This window comes from Anabrus simplex, chromosome 13, assembly GCF_040414725.1.
Source record: "Anabrus simplex isolate iqAnaSimp1 chromosome 13, ASM4041472v1, whole genome shotgun sequence".
Taxonomy (NCBI): Eukaryota; Metazoa; Arthropoda; class Insecta; order Orthoptera; family Tettigoniidae; genus Anabrus; species Anabrus simplex.
In genome coordinates, this window is record NC_090277.1 from 98,614,246 (window position 1) to 98,634,891 (window position 20,646).

The 20,646-nt window shown below is 41.0% G+C and overlaps 1 protein-coding gene across 1 annotated transcript in view; it reads right to left on the reverse strand.

The window, feature by feature from the left end:
• The window catches only part of osp (outspread), a 558,133-nt gene that overhangs the window by 262,737 nt on the left and 274,750 nt on the right, over nucleotides 1-20,646 (reverse strand). Inside the window, exon 2 of the mRNA XM_067157021.2 lies at nucleotides 8,655-8,735. Within this exon, the coding sequence (XP_067013122.2) occupies nucleotides 8,655-8,735 (81 nt within the window). The remainder of the gene's footprint in view (nucleotides 1-8,654; nucleotides 8,736-20,646) is intronic.

The window sequence follows — 20,646 nt, forward strand, 5'->3', positions numbered from 1 at the left end:
CAGAAGAATATCGATCCTGACTGCCCGAAAGAGACCACAGTTTGTTTCGTTCCCAAATGAAGCTGAATGTCGAAATAATGCGCGACGTGTGTATGAAAGATCCCGTTTCCCTGGAGTGGTTGGAACTATAGATTATTGCACCCATATACCAATAATAAGTCCAGGTGGCAACCATGCTGAGGTATTCCGTAATAGGAAAGGGATTTTTAGTTTCAATTGTCAGGGCATAGTCAACCACGAGATGAAGTTTATTGATTTCGACTTCAACTATAGGCTACCTTTCTTCTCTTTCACTAGTTCTAGTAACACCTCCCTTTCATAGTTGTTGAAGGCCGGCAATTTTTTTCTTTCCATCCATCGTCGAGAAATAAAAATTAACTGTATTAACTGGATTGGATTGAGTTTAGAGTATAACGCGATCTATAACGCAGGAAACAGCTGAATTTCTTCTTCTTCTTCTGCCTCTTTATTAAGAAAAAACATTGAGTGATGGGAGATGCTACAGTGCTCTTCCATTGTTTTCATTGCCAACTTCATATCTAATTCTTCACATCGTAACTTACCAAAGTCTACTTACGCCAGAGTCTACTTTGTAAAAGTTGCGTCTATGAAACAGACTTCCACGAAACTCAACTAAGTGAACTTACGTAAGTCGAAGTCAAAGTCTCGTTCATGAATACGACCCTTAAGTGGGACACGCTCCTGGATGTCATTACGTGTGGTTCTAATTTCTTCAAGGTCTCTATCACCAGATCAATTAAGCACTGCAAGTACCATCTTTATGGTGATGATCTGCAAATTTATTACCACACTAGAACTAATAATATACAACAAGCAATATGTAATGTAAACGCTGACCTTGAGCAAATTAATAGCTATGCAATTAAAAACAACCTTAAATTAAACCCCCATAAAACGCAAGCCATTATCATCGGCACATCAAAGAATCTTCACATTTTAAAACAAAATTGCATTCCTCCCGTAACTTTAAATGATACTGTTATACCTTATTGTGAGTCAGTTTCTAACCTTGGTGTTATGATAACGGAAACTCTAAATTGGTCAGCGCAAGTTAAGAATATCTGCAAAAAGGTTTATTGTGGCTTGCACCCCTTAAAACGGTTCAGAAATGTATTCCCTCGATCACTAAAAATTCAACTTGTTCGGTCATTATTATTTCCCATTTTTGACTACTGTGATGTAATTCTTACGGATATAACAAAAGAATTAAGCTTGAAACTACAACGCACTCAAAATGCTTGTCTTAGATATGCTATGGATTTACGGTATGACGCTCGAGTTTCTCCCTACTATAAACAATTATCTTGGTTACGACTAGACGACAGGCGTAAACTACATGCAAATACTCTTGTGTACCAGGTACTTTCGGAAGACATCCCTGCTTATCTCTCCAGCAATTTCCGTCACCTTGGTTCTTTACATCTCCATGATACTCGCTCAGTGTCCCTCCTAGAAATACCTGTCCACCGAACAACCACATACCATCGATCATTTACTATCACCGCTTCGGGATGGTGGAATGCTCTTCCCAAAGACATCAAGGATGCTGCATCAAAAAGTATATTTAAAACCTCCTACCAGCAGTTCCTCGTTAAGTACTTCCAGCAAGGTACAGTACCTGTATGAGTGGAACGAGTGATTGTTTGTGAAAATGATATGAGATTATTGCACAATAAATTAAATATTGGTTTAATATGATAATTTAAATTAAATTAAAAACATCCATATTGTATTTACGAAGTAGAAGTAGTCTAAAAAAAGCTAGTAGTAAGTACAGTATTTAACTTAGATCTAGTCTTGCAAGGATACAATTAGTTAAATTTCATTTAGTATTTTTATTAAGCTTATTAGTATTTTTACATTCGTATTTCTTTCGTTGTGTATTGATTTTTTTTCCTCAAACCTGTATTATGTAGGCAGTTACTTTTTCTTTCATTCTTCTTTGCATGTATATATTAATATTTTTGTCTTAAAAATTAGTGTTATTTGTAGTTCTTGGTATTGTAAGTTAATCAATGTCATTGTCTGGAATAATAACAATATGTGTGTGGTTAAGTGTAAGAAAGGGCCAAGAGCCCTAACTTCGCCACAGAAAATAAAGGCTTTATCTATCTATCTATTTCAATGAACCCAGCTCCTTTGGTTTTCTTCTGCTGAAAGAAGGTAACGATGCGATTGGTCAGTCTTGTTTCGTGCATTCGTGTCAAATGCCCATAAAAAGTACTTTTCCAGACGGCACCGGTAATCTTCTCTACATGGGTGTATAGTTCGTCGTTACGCCGTCTTCTGTATTCCCCATTCCCATATGTTCAGTTTGGACACCCCTTAGGGGGTGCCGGTTGCGGTGCCAGTACCGGTGCGCTATGCCGCGCTCCTCACCTGGCCTGTTGTAGAAAATAAGTATAAAAAGAATAAAATATATTTGGTTGATAATAATAATAATAATAATAATAAAATGGTGGAAATTTTACTGTAAAGTGGGTGCTGTTGAGTGGTATTATGGAAAAATTCAACCTTATTCTGTGCGTGCCATGGCTGGATGTTAGTAAAATGTCTAAATTTTTGTCTTTGAGCCAGCGGCAAGGGTAAAATTTGGATGGTCACCCATCCAAACTCTGACCACGCCCGGTGTTGCTTGGTTGACCGGGCCTTGCCGCTGGATTGTCCTCAGGAATATATTTATATTCCTGGGTATCTGTTGTGTTTGATACCTTGAATTTAGAAAAGTACAGCATTTGTGGTTGCAGCTTTTAATGAATACCCGCCTCGGCGTCGGTGATGTTTCCAGTGCTTTTGAGGTTGTTCGTACTAAATTTTGGTTTTGATATTTGCTGGTGGAGGATGTGCTGAGATAGTTTTATAAGGAAGTGAGATCATTTCGGGATTCTTGCTCTGGGCTTGGTGGGGGCGGTTGCTTGTTGGGGGCGGTTATTGGGGGGTGGGATGGTTTTGCGGCGTTGGTATTGGTGGTGGTCTGGGTTGGGTAGACAGTAGGTTGAGTAGGAGGAGCTGTATTAGTGTGGCTGTGTCTGGGATTTGTGTATTGTGGTAGGGAGTCGAAGGTCCTGGGTTCGGTTGCGTGGGTGGGTGGATAGGTAGGCTGAGCAGTGGTGGTGGTTGTGTGCGTGTCTGTAGGTGTCTGGATTGTCTGTAGTGTGCTTTAATTGCGCTCTTGATGAACGGGCAGCCAGGGAATGAGGCGGCATGACTACCTTGGCAGTTGGCACACCTCGCCTGGGTCTTTGGCACCTTACAATCTGTGTGGCGGTGAGAACCGCCACACCTATTGCAGCGGGTAGCTTTAGAGCAGGAACTGGCTACGTGGTTTAGTTCCAGGCAATTAAAGCACTGTGTGATGAGGGTTGTGCGTGAATGAGTCTGGGTTCTGTGCTGGGGTGGTGTAGGGTGAGCAGGTTTTTTACGCCTGCTCTTTGTTTGCGTTTGAGTGTCGGTGAGTGTTGGCGGTGGGTTGGTCTGGGTGTCTGTGGATTGGGTAGGTGGTGGGACGGTGTCTGTGGATTGGGTAGGTGGTGGGACGGGTGGTGATGGTTTGGAATCAGTGTGTACAGTTGGTATTGGATCTGTAAGTGTGCTGGTGTCTTGTGTTTCTGGGTATGGTGGAGGTTTGTAGGTGGGGTCTGAGGTGAGGTGGAGGGGGTTGATCAGGATAGGTTTTGGGAGTCCTGCTTGCTGGATGACTTCAATAATGGCTGGTGTGAATTTGTTCTTGATCGGGGTGATTAGGAGTAGGCTGTTGTGGGTTTCCTCTGCAACGGCGATGAGATTTTCCAGGATGGGTCTGATGGTCTGAATAACGGTTTTTCTGGTAAGTGGGATAGGGCCGGATGTCTGTAGAGGGATGATGAGGACGTCACATTTCTCTGATGTAGGGAAAGGTGAGTCGAAACGGACATAATGGAAGGGGGTTTCGTAATCTTCTTCTTCTTCTTCGGAGATGGGTGTGGGTGATTTCCAGGACCAGTTACTGTAATCAAAGGAATCGGTGCTCATGATGGAAACGGTCAAACTCTATTCGAGGACCGGCGTCTTACTTGGCGTACTCAGTGGGCACCAGTCGTGTCAGGTATAGTTTTAAATTGGATTACGCCAAGACAGGGCACGAACTAATGACCACACTGAGTACTAGACAAATTGCTCGTGGGCCCGCACAAGATTTGGCAGGCTGGTGGCTGGTATTGGCTGGCAGTCGTGGTGCTGCTCTCTGATTGGCTGGCAGTCAGTGCGGGAGCTTGGCGAGAGGTTTGGCGGCTGCGAGTTCGCTAGTACAGGGTGCTGGCTCGCTTGGTCCTTGGCTCTCTTGCGGTGTGCTCGCTCTGAGCGCTGAATGTGAATCAATGTGATGTCAATGTGTTGTGTGTTCTGTATTCCCCATTGTCTATGACGGGACCTAAGATCTTTCTCAAAATCTTCCTTTCTTTGGCCTCCAGTTTCTCGATCGGGCTGTTTCTGTTCATGGCAAGACATTCTGAAGCGTATTATAATAATAATAATAATAATAATAATAATAATAATAATAATAATAATAATAATAATAATAATCCACAGCCAGCTTCCAGTCATTCGAGCGAGTCAGGAATGGAATGAATGAAGCCCCCATCTAGCGGCGAGGATAGGAAATGTGCCGGCTGCCGAAGCCTGTCGCACTTCTCTGGGGCAATGATAAATAACTGACAGATGAAATGAAATATTAATGGAGAGTGTTGCTGGAATGAAATATTACAGGGAAACCCGGAGTGCCCGGAGAAAAACCTGTCCCGCTTTCGCTTTGCCCAGCATTCACATGGAGGGATCGGGATTTGAAGCACGGAACCCAGCGGTGACAGGCTGGCGCGGTGCCTCCTGAGCTACGGAGGCTCATTATTATTATTATTATTATTATTATTATTATTATTATTATTATTATTATTATTATTATTATCGTTGGCCGTTGGCCAGAGGAATGCTAAAGATGGATGCACGATATGTAGACGCGCATTTGGTGCGGAACTGAAGTCGCGTTAACACCTTTAAAGGCATGGCAGTATCAGTAACCTCCAGACAGACAGTAGCCGGAGCTGAAGGTGAACAATACGCTGACACACATTAGCAGACAATGAGTTTTGGTGCCGTATTCCTTGTTTGTGTCGCAGCGGCGATGTGTGGGTATGTGAAGGTTAACATCGCGCTACATTAGGACCGACAGCTCAGCTAATGATGTCTGCAACTCACTATGCATTCGATTGATCGCTTTCCCCAGCCCCGTTAGCCTGAAGTGCGTTCGAACAACCACACTGGCGAAATTTAGATCATAAGTTAAAACAGTAAATCGTATTTGTACTGTTATTGGATTTCCGTCCCACTAGCTACTTTTTACGATTTTCAAAGATAACGAGGTACAGTATACCTTTCGAAGATTAAATTGATGTCAGTAGGTAATAAATTCAACAGAATGGAATGTCAGAATGGTGATACAAAACTAGAACAGGTCGATAATTTTAAATACTTAAGCTGTGTGTTCTCCCAGGATGGTAATATAGTGAGATTGAATCAAGGTGGAGTAAAGCTAATGCAGTGAACTACCCAGACGAAACTATATTTACACCGATCTGTTTTCAGCCCAACTTTGCTTCACGGGAGCGAAAGCTGGGTGGACTCAGGATATCATATTCATAAGTTAGAAGTAACAGACATGAAAGTAGCGATAATGATGGCAGAAGGGTACTCGGAATGAGGAAGTAAAGGCTAATTTAGAAATCAACTCGATGGATGAAGCTGTACACATAAACCGGCTTCGGTGGTGGGGTCATGTGAGGCGAATGGAGGAGGATCCGTTACCTAGGAGAATAATGGACTCTGTTACGGAGGGTAAGAGAAGTAAAGGTAGACCAAGACGACGATGGTTTGACTCAGTTTCTAACAATTTAAAGATAAAAGGTATAGAACTAAATAAGGCGACAGCACTAGTTGCAAATAGAGGATTGTGGCGACGTTTAGTAAATTTACAGAGGCTTGCAGACTGAACGCTGAAAGGCATAGCAGTCTATAATGATAATGCATGTATGTATGTATGTATGTTGGGTCCACCTTGTCAATTTTATGTAATGATAATTTTCATAATATTTCGCTATGTTTGTTTATTCAAAAAGATAGTGTTATATTGTTTTTATTCCTTGATTTGACTTCACTGATGAAGGAATGCATATTGTCCCTGAAACATGTATGGATGAATATATAATTTTCAATCATTAAGAGTGTATTGACAAGGTGTGTGTATTATAAATTTTAACAATCTGTATGTTAAAGAGGTTAACCCGAGAACGGTCGTGGTGGGTTACTATGACCCCGACGCTTATATTTCCGTTAGCCATATCGCCACCTTTGTTGACATTGAATTCACCATCTCATTATCTTTGTAACTCTCATCCTTCTACACAGCGCAGTATTCACCAATCAGTTCTAAATTACGAATTGTCGAGGAAAGTTCTTTGCGGTTCATCACGACCCACCGCGACTGTTTTCGTATGAGTAAATGTTTCTCGCTTTATGTCTGTAAAAATATCCGCCTCGTTGGCTGAATTGTCAGCGTTCCGGTCCCGGGTTCGATTCCCCGCCGGGTCGGGAATTTTAACCTTCATTGGTTAATTCCAATGGCCTGGGGGCTGGGTGTTTGTGTTGTCCCCAACATCCCTGCAACTCACACACCACACGTAACACTATCCTCCACCACAATAACACGCAGTTCTATACACATGGCAGATGTCGCCCACCCTCATCGGAGGGCCTGCCTTACAAGGGCTGCACTCGGCTAGAAATAGCCACATGAAATTATAATTATTATCTGTAGAAATGTATTCTGTGGGAAGAAAATCCAACCGAATAACACAGCGCTCTTTCGTACTACTGATGTCACAGCCATAAATGCATTAGTTGTCTACGTTTGAAATAACAAGCATCTCATACGGAGGCAGTTCCTGAAACAGCCTGCCAAGGAACTGGCTTACATGTGGTCTCGTTCGCAGCATGGAAATCTAGGCCGTAAGCTAACATCAGAAATAATGCACATCCTGATAGAAGAGTGTCCGATCCTTGAAGAACCTCAATGTTACCAAACCTGAGCGATATGCACGAAGTACGTGTATGGAATCCATGGGAAATGACCTGTCTAGACTACCTAGAAAGTGCCTAAACTAGTGCTTTAATACAATAAGAAACTGTACTAGTGTAAACTTGTCTGTCATCTTCATTTCTTTTTGTAAAAACATCACTTGCTTTGAAGTTCATCACCTTTAGTTCATATTCTCTCATTTCCTGTATAGCAAAAGTGATGATGATGCTGCTTGTTGTTTAAAGGGGCCTAACATCGAGGTCATCGGCCCCTAATGGTACCAAATGAGACGAAATGAAATGACAAATTAAAAGTCCAAAAATCCTCCACTGACCAGAATTCAAAACGCGAGGACGAATAATGAATGGATGGAGATGAATTGAAAACAATCAGTGGATCCGACCCGCAATCCCTTACATTCACAGAAACTGACATAAAACAATAGTATTACTGACCAAGGAACTGCTGCTATAGCATTATACTGAATCAATAATGCTTGCAGTCTAAAGGGGATCCAAAATCCAAGTTATCGGCCCCTCAAAACGCCACTTATCGCTAGGAAAGCAGAAACATGATATTCGACATGTAATACAGACCTATGGTCATTCTCACATTGCGGCGCCATTTACAGGCAACGCAAACCTATGGTGTTCATCACATAAGAGTACTAACCACAGGTACCTGCACTATCCCGTAGTGTTGCTCATATAGTGGGTACTAAGGCAGAACCATGGTGGCTATCATCCCATGGCCCTGCTCATATGGTGGTACTAATCACAGGTACTGCAAAAGCCGATCGCACGGTGCTCCTGTGTGCTACTAATCACAAACCTACTTGGTACCTAATATAGTGGTACTACGCGCAAGTAAAAGCGACCCATGATGTTCCCCGCGTGGTGGTACTAATCGCAAGTAGTTTCATGGTTCTAAGACAATCCTCCCTTGGTCGCCCCTTTTAGTCGCCTCTTACGACAGACAGGGGATACCGTGGATGTATTCTTCGTCTGCGCCCCCCACCCACAGGGGATTATAGCAAAAGTTTGTGTGTGAAAATCATTGAAAGTTTTAGTATGATGTCCATTTCAAAACGAGCTTAAGTAATGTCTACATTATCCTAGAAAACATTTTTGTGTAATATTTTTGTGCTCTTTGAACTTCCGAGAAAATATGGTGAATTTTTTAACAAGTGTATTTTTGTAATACTTTTTCAGTAACACATTTGTAACTATATCATAAAAATTAAAATAAAGATATGGGCATTTTCATATTATAAAAACACTTAACTGATATGCTAGAAGAGATTTTATAAATTATAAGCAAATTAAATAAAAATTTGTGGATCATAGTGACCCACCACGACCACATTGTCACCAATGGCGCGACCATTACCGGATTAAGAAGACCTTGCCTGGGTTCAAGGAACACGTCTTTAAACATGAGTATAACATTCACAGATCGAAAGGTAACATAGCTTATTTAAAAATAATCTACCGACTTATACGTAAAAGAATATGTTGTATTTTCTTACCTTGGTCCTGTTGAGAGGATTAGAGAAATCCCAACCAGGTGCTACGAACAAGTATCCATATTTGGCGACCTTACGACTGGCCTGGAAGCAGAAACGTAGGAATGTTAGTTGACATTTTTCGCAAGAATATACAAGAGAGAAATAAATAAATAAATAAATAAATAAATGTACAACTCAAACCAAACATAACTCAGAACATTAAACCTTGGTCCAAAAAGTTATTGTGACTGGTTTGGCCTTTCATTACAATATTTGCTGTGTCCGTTCTGTGCGCTAGATTTCATATTTTGTTTAATGATTTACTCTTCAGCTAACAATGAAGTAAGGAAGGCATAAAATGCAGACTAGCACAAGCGAGGATGGTCTTTCTTTATATATATATATATATATATATATATATATATATATATATAAAATTAAAAAAAGAGCTCACTTCGAACAATGATATATGAATTACGAAGGTATTTTTGGAGACTTTCGTCTAGAGCGCAACATTGCATGGAAGTGAAACATGGACGATAACTAGCTCACAAAGAAAGAGAATAGAAGCTTTTGAAATGTGGTCTTACAGAAGAGTGCTGAAGGTGAGATGAATATATCGGATCACGAATGAAGAGATACTGAATCAGAATTGGCGAGAGGAGATCGACTTGGCTAAATTTGACGAGAAGAAGACATAGGATGATAGAAAACATGATAGGACTTATTCAGTTGGTTTTTGAGATAAGTGTAGGCGGTAAGAATGGTAGAGGTAGACCAATGGATGAATACGACGAACAGATTAGAGCAGATGTAGGATGTAGTAGTAACGCAGGAATGAAAACATTAGGACTGGATACAGTTCCCAAACCAGTCTATGGACTGTGGACTCAAACAAAAACAAAATAAACCAACAAGGGATACACCGGCGGTTCACTGCACGTATAGACACTCAATGATTTTTCTTTTTACATTTTGACTTCCGTCGTCTTATGGCGACCATGGGATACGAGAAAGATAGGAATGGGAAGGAAGCGACAGAGGCCTTAAATTAGAGTTCATCCCCAGCATTTGCCTGGTCTGAAAATGGGAAACCACGAAAAAATCTTCAGGGTTGTCGACAGTGGGGTTCAAACCACTTGTTCTATTGGTAGAGCAAGGCAACCATCCTAGCGTGGAAGAAATCTACGTCCGGTCTCTGAAGCAACGTTATGACGGCACGCTGGACGGCCATATAGCTCTTGAAGAGTAATAAATCACTGGGTGCCATATCAGGGCTGTACGGCGGACGGTCCAGATGGTTGATTTTTCTCACCAGCGGAGTGACAGTGAATGTTGCCATTTAATGAGACACACTGGAGTGTTTGCAGATAGTAGAAAACGACATGGACTTCTCTCAATAAGCATCATGATGCTGCACGACAACGCCAGGCCACACGCACCAACAGCACGCGTGAATTGTTATGGCGCTTCGGATGAGAGGTGCTGGCATGACTGAAGCTTACACAATGGTATACCTGACAATATTACGAAAATAATTATATGGAATTCTCAGTGTGTTTATACACTCTGTTTCTCATAGGTGACAAGCGTGACAGGTGAGTACTTGCAAGTGTGTTACAATACAACAGGTTCATAAACAAGACAGTAACATGTCAACGTTCGTGTCAAAGATGACAAACATGTAATACAACTCAAAGGTTAAACTTGCACTGACGTAGACTCATAGTTCATAGCTAATGTTGAATCTTCCTGTCATTATCTGTTGGCGGTCTGCTACCTTCTGCATTTGGGATGAAAGTAATCAGCTAATCACATTTTTAATTATTTTTGTTACAATTCTGCTTTACGTCGTACCGACACAAACAGGTCTTACAGCGACGATGGGATAGGAACGGGCTACGAGTGGAAAGGAAGCTACCGTGGCCTTAATTTAGGTACAATTCCAGCATTTTCCTGGTGTGAAAATGAGAAACCACGGAAAACCCTCTTCAGGGTTCGAACTCGCCATCTCTCAAATGCAAGCTCATGGCTGCGAGACCCACGCAGCATAACCAACTCGCTTGGTATATCTTGCCTAATTCACACTTTTTCCATTCTTATTGCTGTGAACACGATTTCAATGCAACTTAAAATCAGTCAGTCCCCTATGCGCTACAGAAAAAGTAGTTTGCACTCCTTAAAACCTTGCACTTGATACATAAACTAATCACTACATTTTTTCCATTTCAAGTCACTGATACAAGCTTCTCGAAGATTACACGGTCGTTTTGTATTTCTTCTTTGATCTATTCATACATGACCGCCTCTGTGGTGTAGTGGTTAGTGTGATCAACTGCCACTCTTAGAGGTTCGGGTTCAAATCCCGGCTCAGCCACGAAATACGATAAGTGGTAAGAAGATTGGAACGGGGTCCACCTAGCCCTGGGAGGTCAGATGAACAGAGGGGGTTCGATTCCCACCTCAGCCATCCTCGAAGTGGATTCCCACTTCTTCTCCAGGCAAATGCCGGGATGGTACCTAACTTAAGGACACAGCCGCTTCCTTCCTTCTTCCTTGCCGATCCCTTCGTTACAAGTTGCTTTACGTCGCACCGACACAGATAAGTCTTATGGCGATGATGGGACAGGAAAGAGCTACGAATGGGAAGGAAGCGGTCATTACCTTAATGAAGGTACAGACTCAGCATTTGCCAGGTGTGAAAATGAGAAACCACGGAAAACCATATTCCACGTTACGGACAGAGGAGTTCGAACCTTTCCAATCTCCCCATCTTCCCAACAAGGCCCCTGTTCAGCACAGGTGAGGCCAACTGGGAGAGGTACTTGTTATCCTGCCCAGTTGTATCCCCGACCAAATGTTTCACGCTCCAGGACACTGCCCTTGAGGCGGTGATTAAGTAATAAATCATATTCATGTATTTCACTTCGCAATCTTGATCATTTTTCCCACTAGCACTTTCTGATTATTTTGAAAATTGATTTTTAATCAGCTTAACAATACAACTCAATTTTAATAAGAAGCTACATTATTAATTCAACATTCTATATTCGGCAGCGAACTGAAGACAGCAGTGGTCTGTTAACATAGCATGGGTCGATGGGTGCCAACTGCGAAATGAGATACGGTAAGTAGAAAAGTGCTGCGCCGGGCTGAGTGGCTCAGACGGTTGAGGCGCTGGTCTTCTGAACCCAACTTGGCAGGTTCGATGCTGCCTCAGTCCGGTGGTATTTGAAGGTGTTAAAATAAGTCAGCCACGTGTCAGTAGATTTACTGGCACGTAAAAGAACTCCTGCGGGACTAAATTCCGGCACCTCGGCGTCACCGAAAAACAAGTGGGTTGGACGTAAAGCCAAACATTATTATTATTATTATTATTATTATTATTATTATTATTATTTGGCACGTTACTTTACGTCGCACCGACACAGATAGGTTTTATGGCTACGATGGAACATGAAAGGGCTAGGAGTTATTAGAAGGAAGCGGCCGTGGTCTTAATTAAGGTACAACCCCAACATTTGCCTGGTGTTAAAGTGGGAAACCACGGAAAAACATTTTCAGGGCTGCCGACGGTGGGGTTCGAACACACTATCTCCCGAATACTGGATACTGGCCGCAATTAAGCGACTGCAATTATCGAGCACATTATTATTATTATTATTATTATTATTATTATTATTATTATTATTATTATTATTATTATTATTATTATCAATGTGCTTTCACGGCCGCATTGATCCACTGTAGTCAATTTCTGTCCGGTCTTCTATGATGTTTTAGGTTTTTTTTTTTTCTTTTGGTTCTTCCAGTATTTCTTCATTCTATCTGACCTTCGTTTTCGATGTTCTTCTGAAAATACCTTGTTAATTGTTTCTCTCTTACCAATTTTCCGTAGGAATCTAATTTTTCTATTCAATTTATTTACTTTGATTTAGTCTTTAAATCCTCCAGTGTTATGTCTAATTCTTTCATGTCCTCTTTTATTTCTTTTATCCAAACAGGTTGTTGTTTTTGTTTGCAAAGCTTCTCCAGAATTCTGCGTATTAACCTGTCTTGAGGTGTTCTCGACAGATGACCAAACAATGATATTTTCTTTCTCGTGAAATCCATTATTATTATTATTATTATTATTATTATTATTATTATTATTATTATTATTATTATTATTGAGCGACTCGTTGTCTGAATGGTCGGCGTACTGGATTTCGGTTCAGAGGGTCCCGAGTTCGATTCCCGGCCGGGTCTGGGATTTTAACCTTCATTGGTTAATTCCAATGGCTCGGGTGCTGGGTGTTCGTGCTGTCCCCAACATCCCTGCAACTCACACACACCACACATAACACTATCCTCTACCACAATAAGACGCAGTTACCTACACATGGCAGATGCCGCCCACCCTCATCGAAGGGTCTGCCTTACAAGGGCTGCACTCAGCTAGAAATAGCCACAGGAAATTATATTATTATTATTATTATTATTATTATTATTATTATTAAAATGTGTTGCCTACACTTTTTTCTCCGCTCGCAGAACACGTTAAATCTTTTTTTTTTGCTAGTGGTTTTACGTCGCATCGACACAGATAGGTCTTATGGCGACGATGGGATAGGAAAGGCCTAGGAGTTGGAAGGAAGCGGCCGTGGCCTTAATGAAGGTACAGCCCCAGCATCTGCCTGCTGTGAAAATGGGAAACCACGGAAAACCATCTTCAGGGCTGCCGATAGTGGGATTCGAACCCACTATCTCCCGGATGCAAACTCACAGCCGCGCGCCTCTAACTGCACGGCCAACTCGTCCGGTGACGTTAAATCTACTAACATCGATTATGTAGTAAAAAAAGTAAAAAGAACTGATGGACTGGGAACCGAATTCGATACACTCCGCGCCGCAAAAGACTTTCATCTAGGACGTGGGAAATTGTGCTCAGCTTCGGAATAATCCTGCGAAATTCAGAACGGGTGGCATCCCTGGTTCTAACTGCTAATGGTCTTGATAAGCGCCAGCAGTCACAATTTTCTTCCACATAATTTCTTCAACGACACGTAAGTTGTACCACTTTCACCTGCCACGATTGAACCCGCAATATTTGGAACAGAGTGACTCAAACAACGAGATCAGCGGAAGAAGACAACGATAGGAAAGTGCCAGCTTACAGAGATACTGCACAATTCAAACATTCTCAAAAAAAGAAACACACATCCCTGAACTCAAAAGACGTACCTGGTTTTTCCGCATATCACTATATTCGTCACGCACAGATTCACTCACTCAGAAGTTGTTGGCACCACACCATATCTGTCTACACTGAAGGGACACCACGTCTTGACAGGTGCAATGTTGCAACAGAACTAAGTTGGAGCCGCCAACATAAGCCAAGTTTCTACAGAACTATGAATGACTCTATCCCTGCAGTGCGGCAACATTCCAATCTAGTTGCTTGTCCTCCAAGAAATAAACCTTACCATATTTCCAATGCATTACTTTCACCAGTGATTGAACATGTAGCGATACTGTCCTACCGGTAAGTCCACAGCGCTTATTTGCACAATCTTCCCACAATCCACCTACTGTTCCTTTCCGAGAAGATTGCTACTCTGTATCCAGTGGTGGGGAAAGTACAAAATAAAAGTAACAGGGCCGAATTACAGTTAGCTGTGAAATATGTTACTTAATTATTGTTGTTTGAGTCATCAGTCCTATCATTCTTTCCCTTCTTCTCGTCAAATTCAGCCAAATCGTTCTTCTCTCATTAATTCGATTCAGAATCTCTTCATCTATGATTCGATCTACTCATCTCATCTTCAGCATTCTTCTGTAACACCACATTTCGAAAGGTTGTATTCTCTTTCATTCTGAGCTAGTTATCGTCCACGCTTCACTTCCATAGAATGCCACGCTCCAGACGAAAAGTCTTCAAAAATACCTTTCTAATTCATATATCAGTGTTCGAAGTAAGCAATTTTCTATTCTTAAGAAAGCTCTTCCTTGCTTGTGCTAGTCTGCGTTTTATGTCCTTATAACTTCTACCATCGTTAGTTATTTTACTACCCAAGTAACAATATTCATCTACTTCCTTTAAGACTTCACTTCCTAAGCCACTATTTCCTGCATCACTTAACTTCGTTCGACTGCACTCCATTACCTTTGTTTTTGACTTATTTATTTTCATCTTGTTCTCCTTCCCTCCACCACTCTGTCCATACCAATCAGCAATGTCTCCAGATCTTCTGCAGTCTCACATGAAAAAAAAATAACAATATCATCGGCAAATCTCAGAGTTTTCATTTCCTCTCCTTGGATTCTGATTCCCGTTCCAAATTCCTCTTTGATTTCTTTTACTGCCTGTTCTATACAAACATTGAAAAGGAGAGGAGACAAACTGCAGCCTTGCCTCACTAGTTTCTGGATTGCTGCTTCTTTTTCAGAGCCTTCGATTCTTGGCATTGCAGACTGATTTTTATACAATTAATAATTATTTTTTCTTACTTTCCCACTTTAAAAAATCTTTCCTCAACCTTATTTGTCTACTAATGTTATTCCACGCCATCTCTCCACTGACAGCTCGCGCAACATACCGCTTAGTAGAGCATCTCGTCTCCTTACTCCCACGTCCTCCCAGCAACATTATCGTAACACTACTCCTCTGTCAGAAATCACTCAAAAAAAAAAAAAAACTGCCTTCCTTTGAACTGTTTCCAGTTCTGGTTTCAAGTAGACCTAGTGAGGGTCCCGTACACTGGAGTTTTACTTAGACTTGCACGCCCTCTCCTTTACATCCTTACTACAACCTCTAAATACTCTCATAACCATGGGGACAGATCTGTAACCTTTCTCAACCACTCTGTTAATATGATTACCCCAAGTAAGATCGTTCCTTATATTACCACCTAGGGACGGAGGTCGAGTCATAAGTTATGGCAACTTTTTTCTTTCTCGCGAACAGGACAACACGGAATATCTAAAATATGCATTTGGAAACGTACGGTATGTACTTGCGTATGATGCCACTAGATGGTGTATGTAAACAACAGTGCCAAGCAGCAGCAACGATCGTATATTAAAATAGCAGTTCTCCGCGACAGAATTGCACGCCAATCCCATGCAGAGCTGCGGGAAGCATTAGGTGGACAACGGTTTGCTAACACAGAGGATATCGTAACAGCATTTCGGAGAGAGGTGTCACACGTTAGCGATGCACATGTAACGAATGGTATTCAGCGCCTGCCCCACAGCTGGCAACGCACAGTGGAAACCTTGGGTGATTATTTCGAAGGTCTGTAACCAGTGGAGACCTGTCCTTTGTTCGTAGTCTTGGGTATTTGCTGTCTATACCATAATAAAACAATGTTTACCAATGGCCCGTGTTCTGTCACTTTCCTACGAGAATCTCTGTGAAGTCAGAATTTGTCTTCAGGCACTATGCATAAGTGCATGCCCTATATTTCCAAATGCATCTCACCCCATCAACACAATAATAAAAAATATTACTGTTTTCAAAGAGTATTAACCTATTTCATTTCATTATTAATTACAATCTGCTTTAAGTCACACCGACACAGATAGATCTTCTGGCGACGATGGGATAGGAAAGAGCTAGGAGTGAGAAGTAAACGACCGCGCCCTTAACTAGGTACAGTCCCAGCATTTGCCTGGCGTGAAAATGGGGAGCCAGGGAAAACCATCTTCAGGGCTGCCGACAGTGGGGTTAGAACCCACTATCTCCCGAATGCAAGCTCACAGCTGCGCGACCCTAACCGCATGGCCAATTCACTCGGTTTTTCAATGCTATTCTACTCCCCCTTAAAACAATAATTACCATCACGCATGTTACCGACTCTGCATGTTCTATTCCCTTTAAAAATAGGGTTTGTCTGTGTAATCCACCACGTAGAGTATTTTTCTCAGCAGAGCCCGTGACGTAACGTTGCGGTACAGATAAGATCTGTGTAGTGTGACAGGTGATTCACGGACTGTACAGAGTACAAGTTCGCTATGGCCTGGTGGGCGACAACCAGGTTAAGGCTAGCGATTCAACCACTCTAATAGCTCTGTCAAGGACCATAGACCACGACACAGGTTCACGTAGGAGTTGGCGTACGAGAACCCGCTGAATTTAACACGCGAGATACCATGTTATCAGAATTGAATTGGATTAAAAGTATGAAGTTTTTCTGAGAGTACGTGTACGTGTGTCACCCTAAAGTTATCGTATCAAACCTCTAGTGTCTATATACAGTCAGTAACAGGCTTTTCTTCTTCGTACAACTGGAATGTGAATACATGTTAGCTCCTTTTTTCTTTACATTTAGCTGACTTTTGCTCACATCAACCATACAGCCAGCAAACCATTAAAAATTCACAAGTCGCATAAACAACGGCTGTTTTTGGATGTCTACACATGCACGATAGAGCAACATTTCTTCTTGGTCTTACGCAGCATTATAAAGAAGGGAAGGAGACCAGAAGACCTACTTACGATGGAGCTACAACCACGGGAGTACAGAAATAGCCTCACAGTTGAAAAGAAAACTGATTTGAAGAAAATGATTCCCTACTTATCAAATGAACACAAGCAGAATAACACAGTAGACTCCCGGAAATATACGTTAAACAAGGCGTCAAACATAGAACGAACGGAAAAACTCCAGAAAGCATACAAACTCACATGGTCACATTATAAACTTAGACACTACAAAACAGTCGTATTACCAGAAGCATTGTATGTGTCAGAAACGACCACAATTGGAGCATCAGGCATCACAGAGACAGGAAAAATAGAACGTAAAATTTACAGAGAAATATTTGGACCAATACACGTAGATGGCAAATGGATGAAACGACCTACCGAAGTGCAGTACCAGCACACTGACAGACTCATAGACATGATCAGGAAACGCAGACTAACTTTCTATGGGCACATACAGAGAATGGATAACCACAGACTTACAGAAGTAAACAATTCAAGCAAGAAAACAAATTGGTATAATGAAATAGAGGAAGACTTAAGGCAGGTGCGACTGAACAGGCAAATGATAGGAGACAGAAAAGAATTCAGAAACAAAATTAATAATAAATAATGCTATTTGCCTTACGTCCCACTAACTACTTTTATGGTCTTCCGGAGACGCCGAGGTGCCGGAATTTAGTCCCGCAGGAGTTCTTTTACGTGCCGGTAAATCTACCGACACGTAACGAGGCTGTCGTATTTGAGCACCTTCAAATACCACCCGACTGAGCCAGGATCGAACCTGCCAAGTTGGGGTTAACCGTCTGAGCCACTCAGTCCGGCAGAGACAAAATTAAGAATACAAAATTTATATTAAATGAGAAGAAGAAGAAGACAAGCACATTGTGGACAGAACAAAGGAAACAGGACCACAGCCAAAGGATGAAGAGATTTTGGAAAGAGAAGAAGAAGAAGAAGAAGAAGAAGAAGAAGGGAAAGAAGTGAAAATTGTGTCATCATGATGTATTCGAGTTGAAACACTGTTCATAAGGGCAAAAATGATATGAATGAATGAAATAACACCTACTAATCGACCTCGATATTTTCACTAGCTACCCATGGGTTTAAAGAATTGTTTTCAAGTTATACCAGTCCATTACACACTTGCATCAAAGTATCTCAAGGAGGCCAAAGTTTGTCGTGCAGAAGTTCCTTACTTAGCATGCACGATTTTGCAACATGGAGCTGTCGCATTTAAATACTCTTAAATGACGTTTGATCTCCGTTGCAATCGAACCCACTATCTACGGAACAGAAGGCCAACAACTAACCGACTGCGCCACCATTCTAAGGTCAGCAAGATCTCAAAACAGCGGATATGCGTAGTAAGGAGCGATCGAGGAAACATAAATATTCATTGAATTGCCCTCCAGCCGGCTTACAATTTATGGTATATATAGCAGCCTTATGATGGTGATGATAGTTGCTATAAAGGATAGAACAACGAGATTATCTGCCCTCCTTAACTTTAACAGAAAAATGAATAAGAAGCAAGATCATCTACATTATTTAATAATAATAATAATAATAATAATAATAATAATAATAATAATAATAATAATAATAATAATTGTACCGGGAGGTACACCTCAATTCCGCTCATTCAAAATAAGCGCCTTAATAAACTCCTCTATCGATCAAAAAGTGAACTGATACCACATGAACTTAGAACTTTAATCAAAAGATGTCACCACTGAAATATTAAGCAATTGTGTTATTGTGAAGTTTCCTAAACTGATTGAATTTCTCCTCGTTTTGATTTGCTATACACCAAGAAGTTTGGACATTTTTCCACAGATGTCACTAACAAAAAACTCTGATCATGCTCTCTGATGCAAGGCGGAGAAACTTATAACTTAAAGAAGTTTCGTATTCCTAGGTTTTCCATAACTGAATCTATGTTCATTTATTTTTGGGTTGGCAACACTTCTCTTTCGTTCCGCCAGTTTTGAATCTGGCCAATCAGGAATTTTTGTAATTAATTGTCAACCAATCCCGCATATCTTGTTCACTTTGACTTAACCACTAAAAATTGAGAGGGTGTGTCCGGATTAATCCTGATTTCTCTCGAACCTTCCCTGAGGGTATATAAACTGCGGCTTTTCTGGGTACTTTGTCAATTGATTGCGGTCTTTCTAAGTGTGTGTGTTAAGGCAGGAGGCGGGGCTCCTCTTTCTTCTACAAGGTAATGGCCACATAAATCCTATCTTTCTAGCTGTTTCCGCCAATTAATCGGAGGGGAAGGTCCGAATCTTTAATTATGTAACAAACTTTTCTAAAATGTAAATCTTATTTCGGCTAATGTAAAAATTTTATAAAGTTTTAATTGTAATCGGGGATAGAGAGTGAGTTACCCTCTCGAACTCCCCTTCATCTTGGTTCGAGGTGACTACGTTTTCACAACCTTTCGTTTCGGTAATGTATTACAGTTATTTCCATACGAGCCACCTCAGTAGTTTGGGAATAGCTCCAGTTTCATCGGTCGAGAGCCCTGTAGGTTGGGTACTAGATACCCCTGTTTAAAGCTATTCCCATTTGTAATTTGTGCCTTGTGAGGCCGGAGATTGTAATATTTTGATTGCAATGTTGCCTTGAGTGGGCTGTAAGAAATCGAGAGCGGACAAGCTGTTTTCAAAGTTTTGTAACAGTAAAGAATGCCTCTGGAAGGCTAAATATTGTAATTTAGGGAGCAAGCGCTCTTGAATTAGGGGATTTCTGCCCTTGACTAAATTGTTCCTCATTTTGAATTGAAATTTTGTAAAGTTGAGCCCGTAGCTCAGAAAGTGTAAAACTAGGGTCTTGAACTCCAAAATTGTTTAAAGTTCTGAATCTTGGATTTTTCCAAATCTTGTTTCAAGATTGCTAATTGTACCTGTCATGTTGTTATGTGTTAATTTTTTTTTTAATTCTAAAGAAATATAAGCTTTGTTAAAGTTTTAATTCAATTCTTGATGTTGTAGTTAGACCCATTCAAGCCCGCACCTTCTTTCACCTCTCTGCGTTCCACAAATACTCCGGAACAACAACAACAACAACAATAATAATAATACATAATATATATACATATAATATATCTATTATTATTATTATTATTATTATTATTATTATTATTATTATTATTATTATTATTATTATTATAGGACACTGCTGGAATTGTGTAAAATCATACACAATATGGCAACAAGGAGAGAAAGGCTTCCTAAGAGAGAAGTGAGAGGAATGGTGTGGTGGCTGATGGGAATTAATAAAAATAAGGGTCAGAGAGAGAGAGAGGGAGAGAGAGGGAGAGAGAGAGAGAGAGAGAGAGAGAGAGAAAGAGAGAGAGAGAGAAGAGAGAAATAAGCAAAATCAGTGTCTACTCTGTGGAGAAGAAATAGAAGAAGCGCATCTCTTGAGAGTTTGTAGGGCAACCAAAGCACTGAGAGTTAAATATCTAGGAAAAATAATTTCAAATGCATTAATACACTGACTGACAGAGCAAATGCAACACCAAGAAGGAGTGGT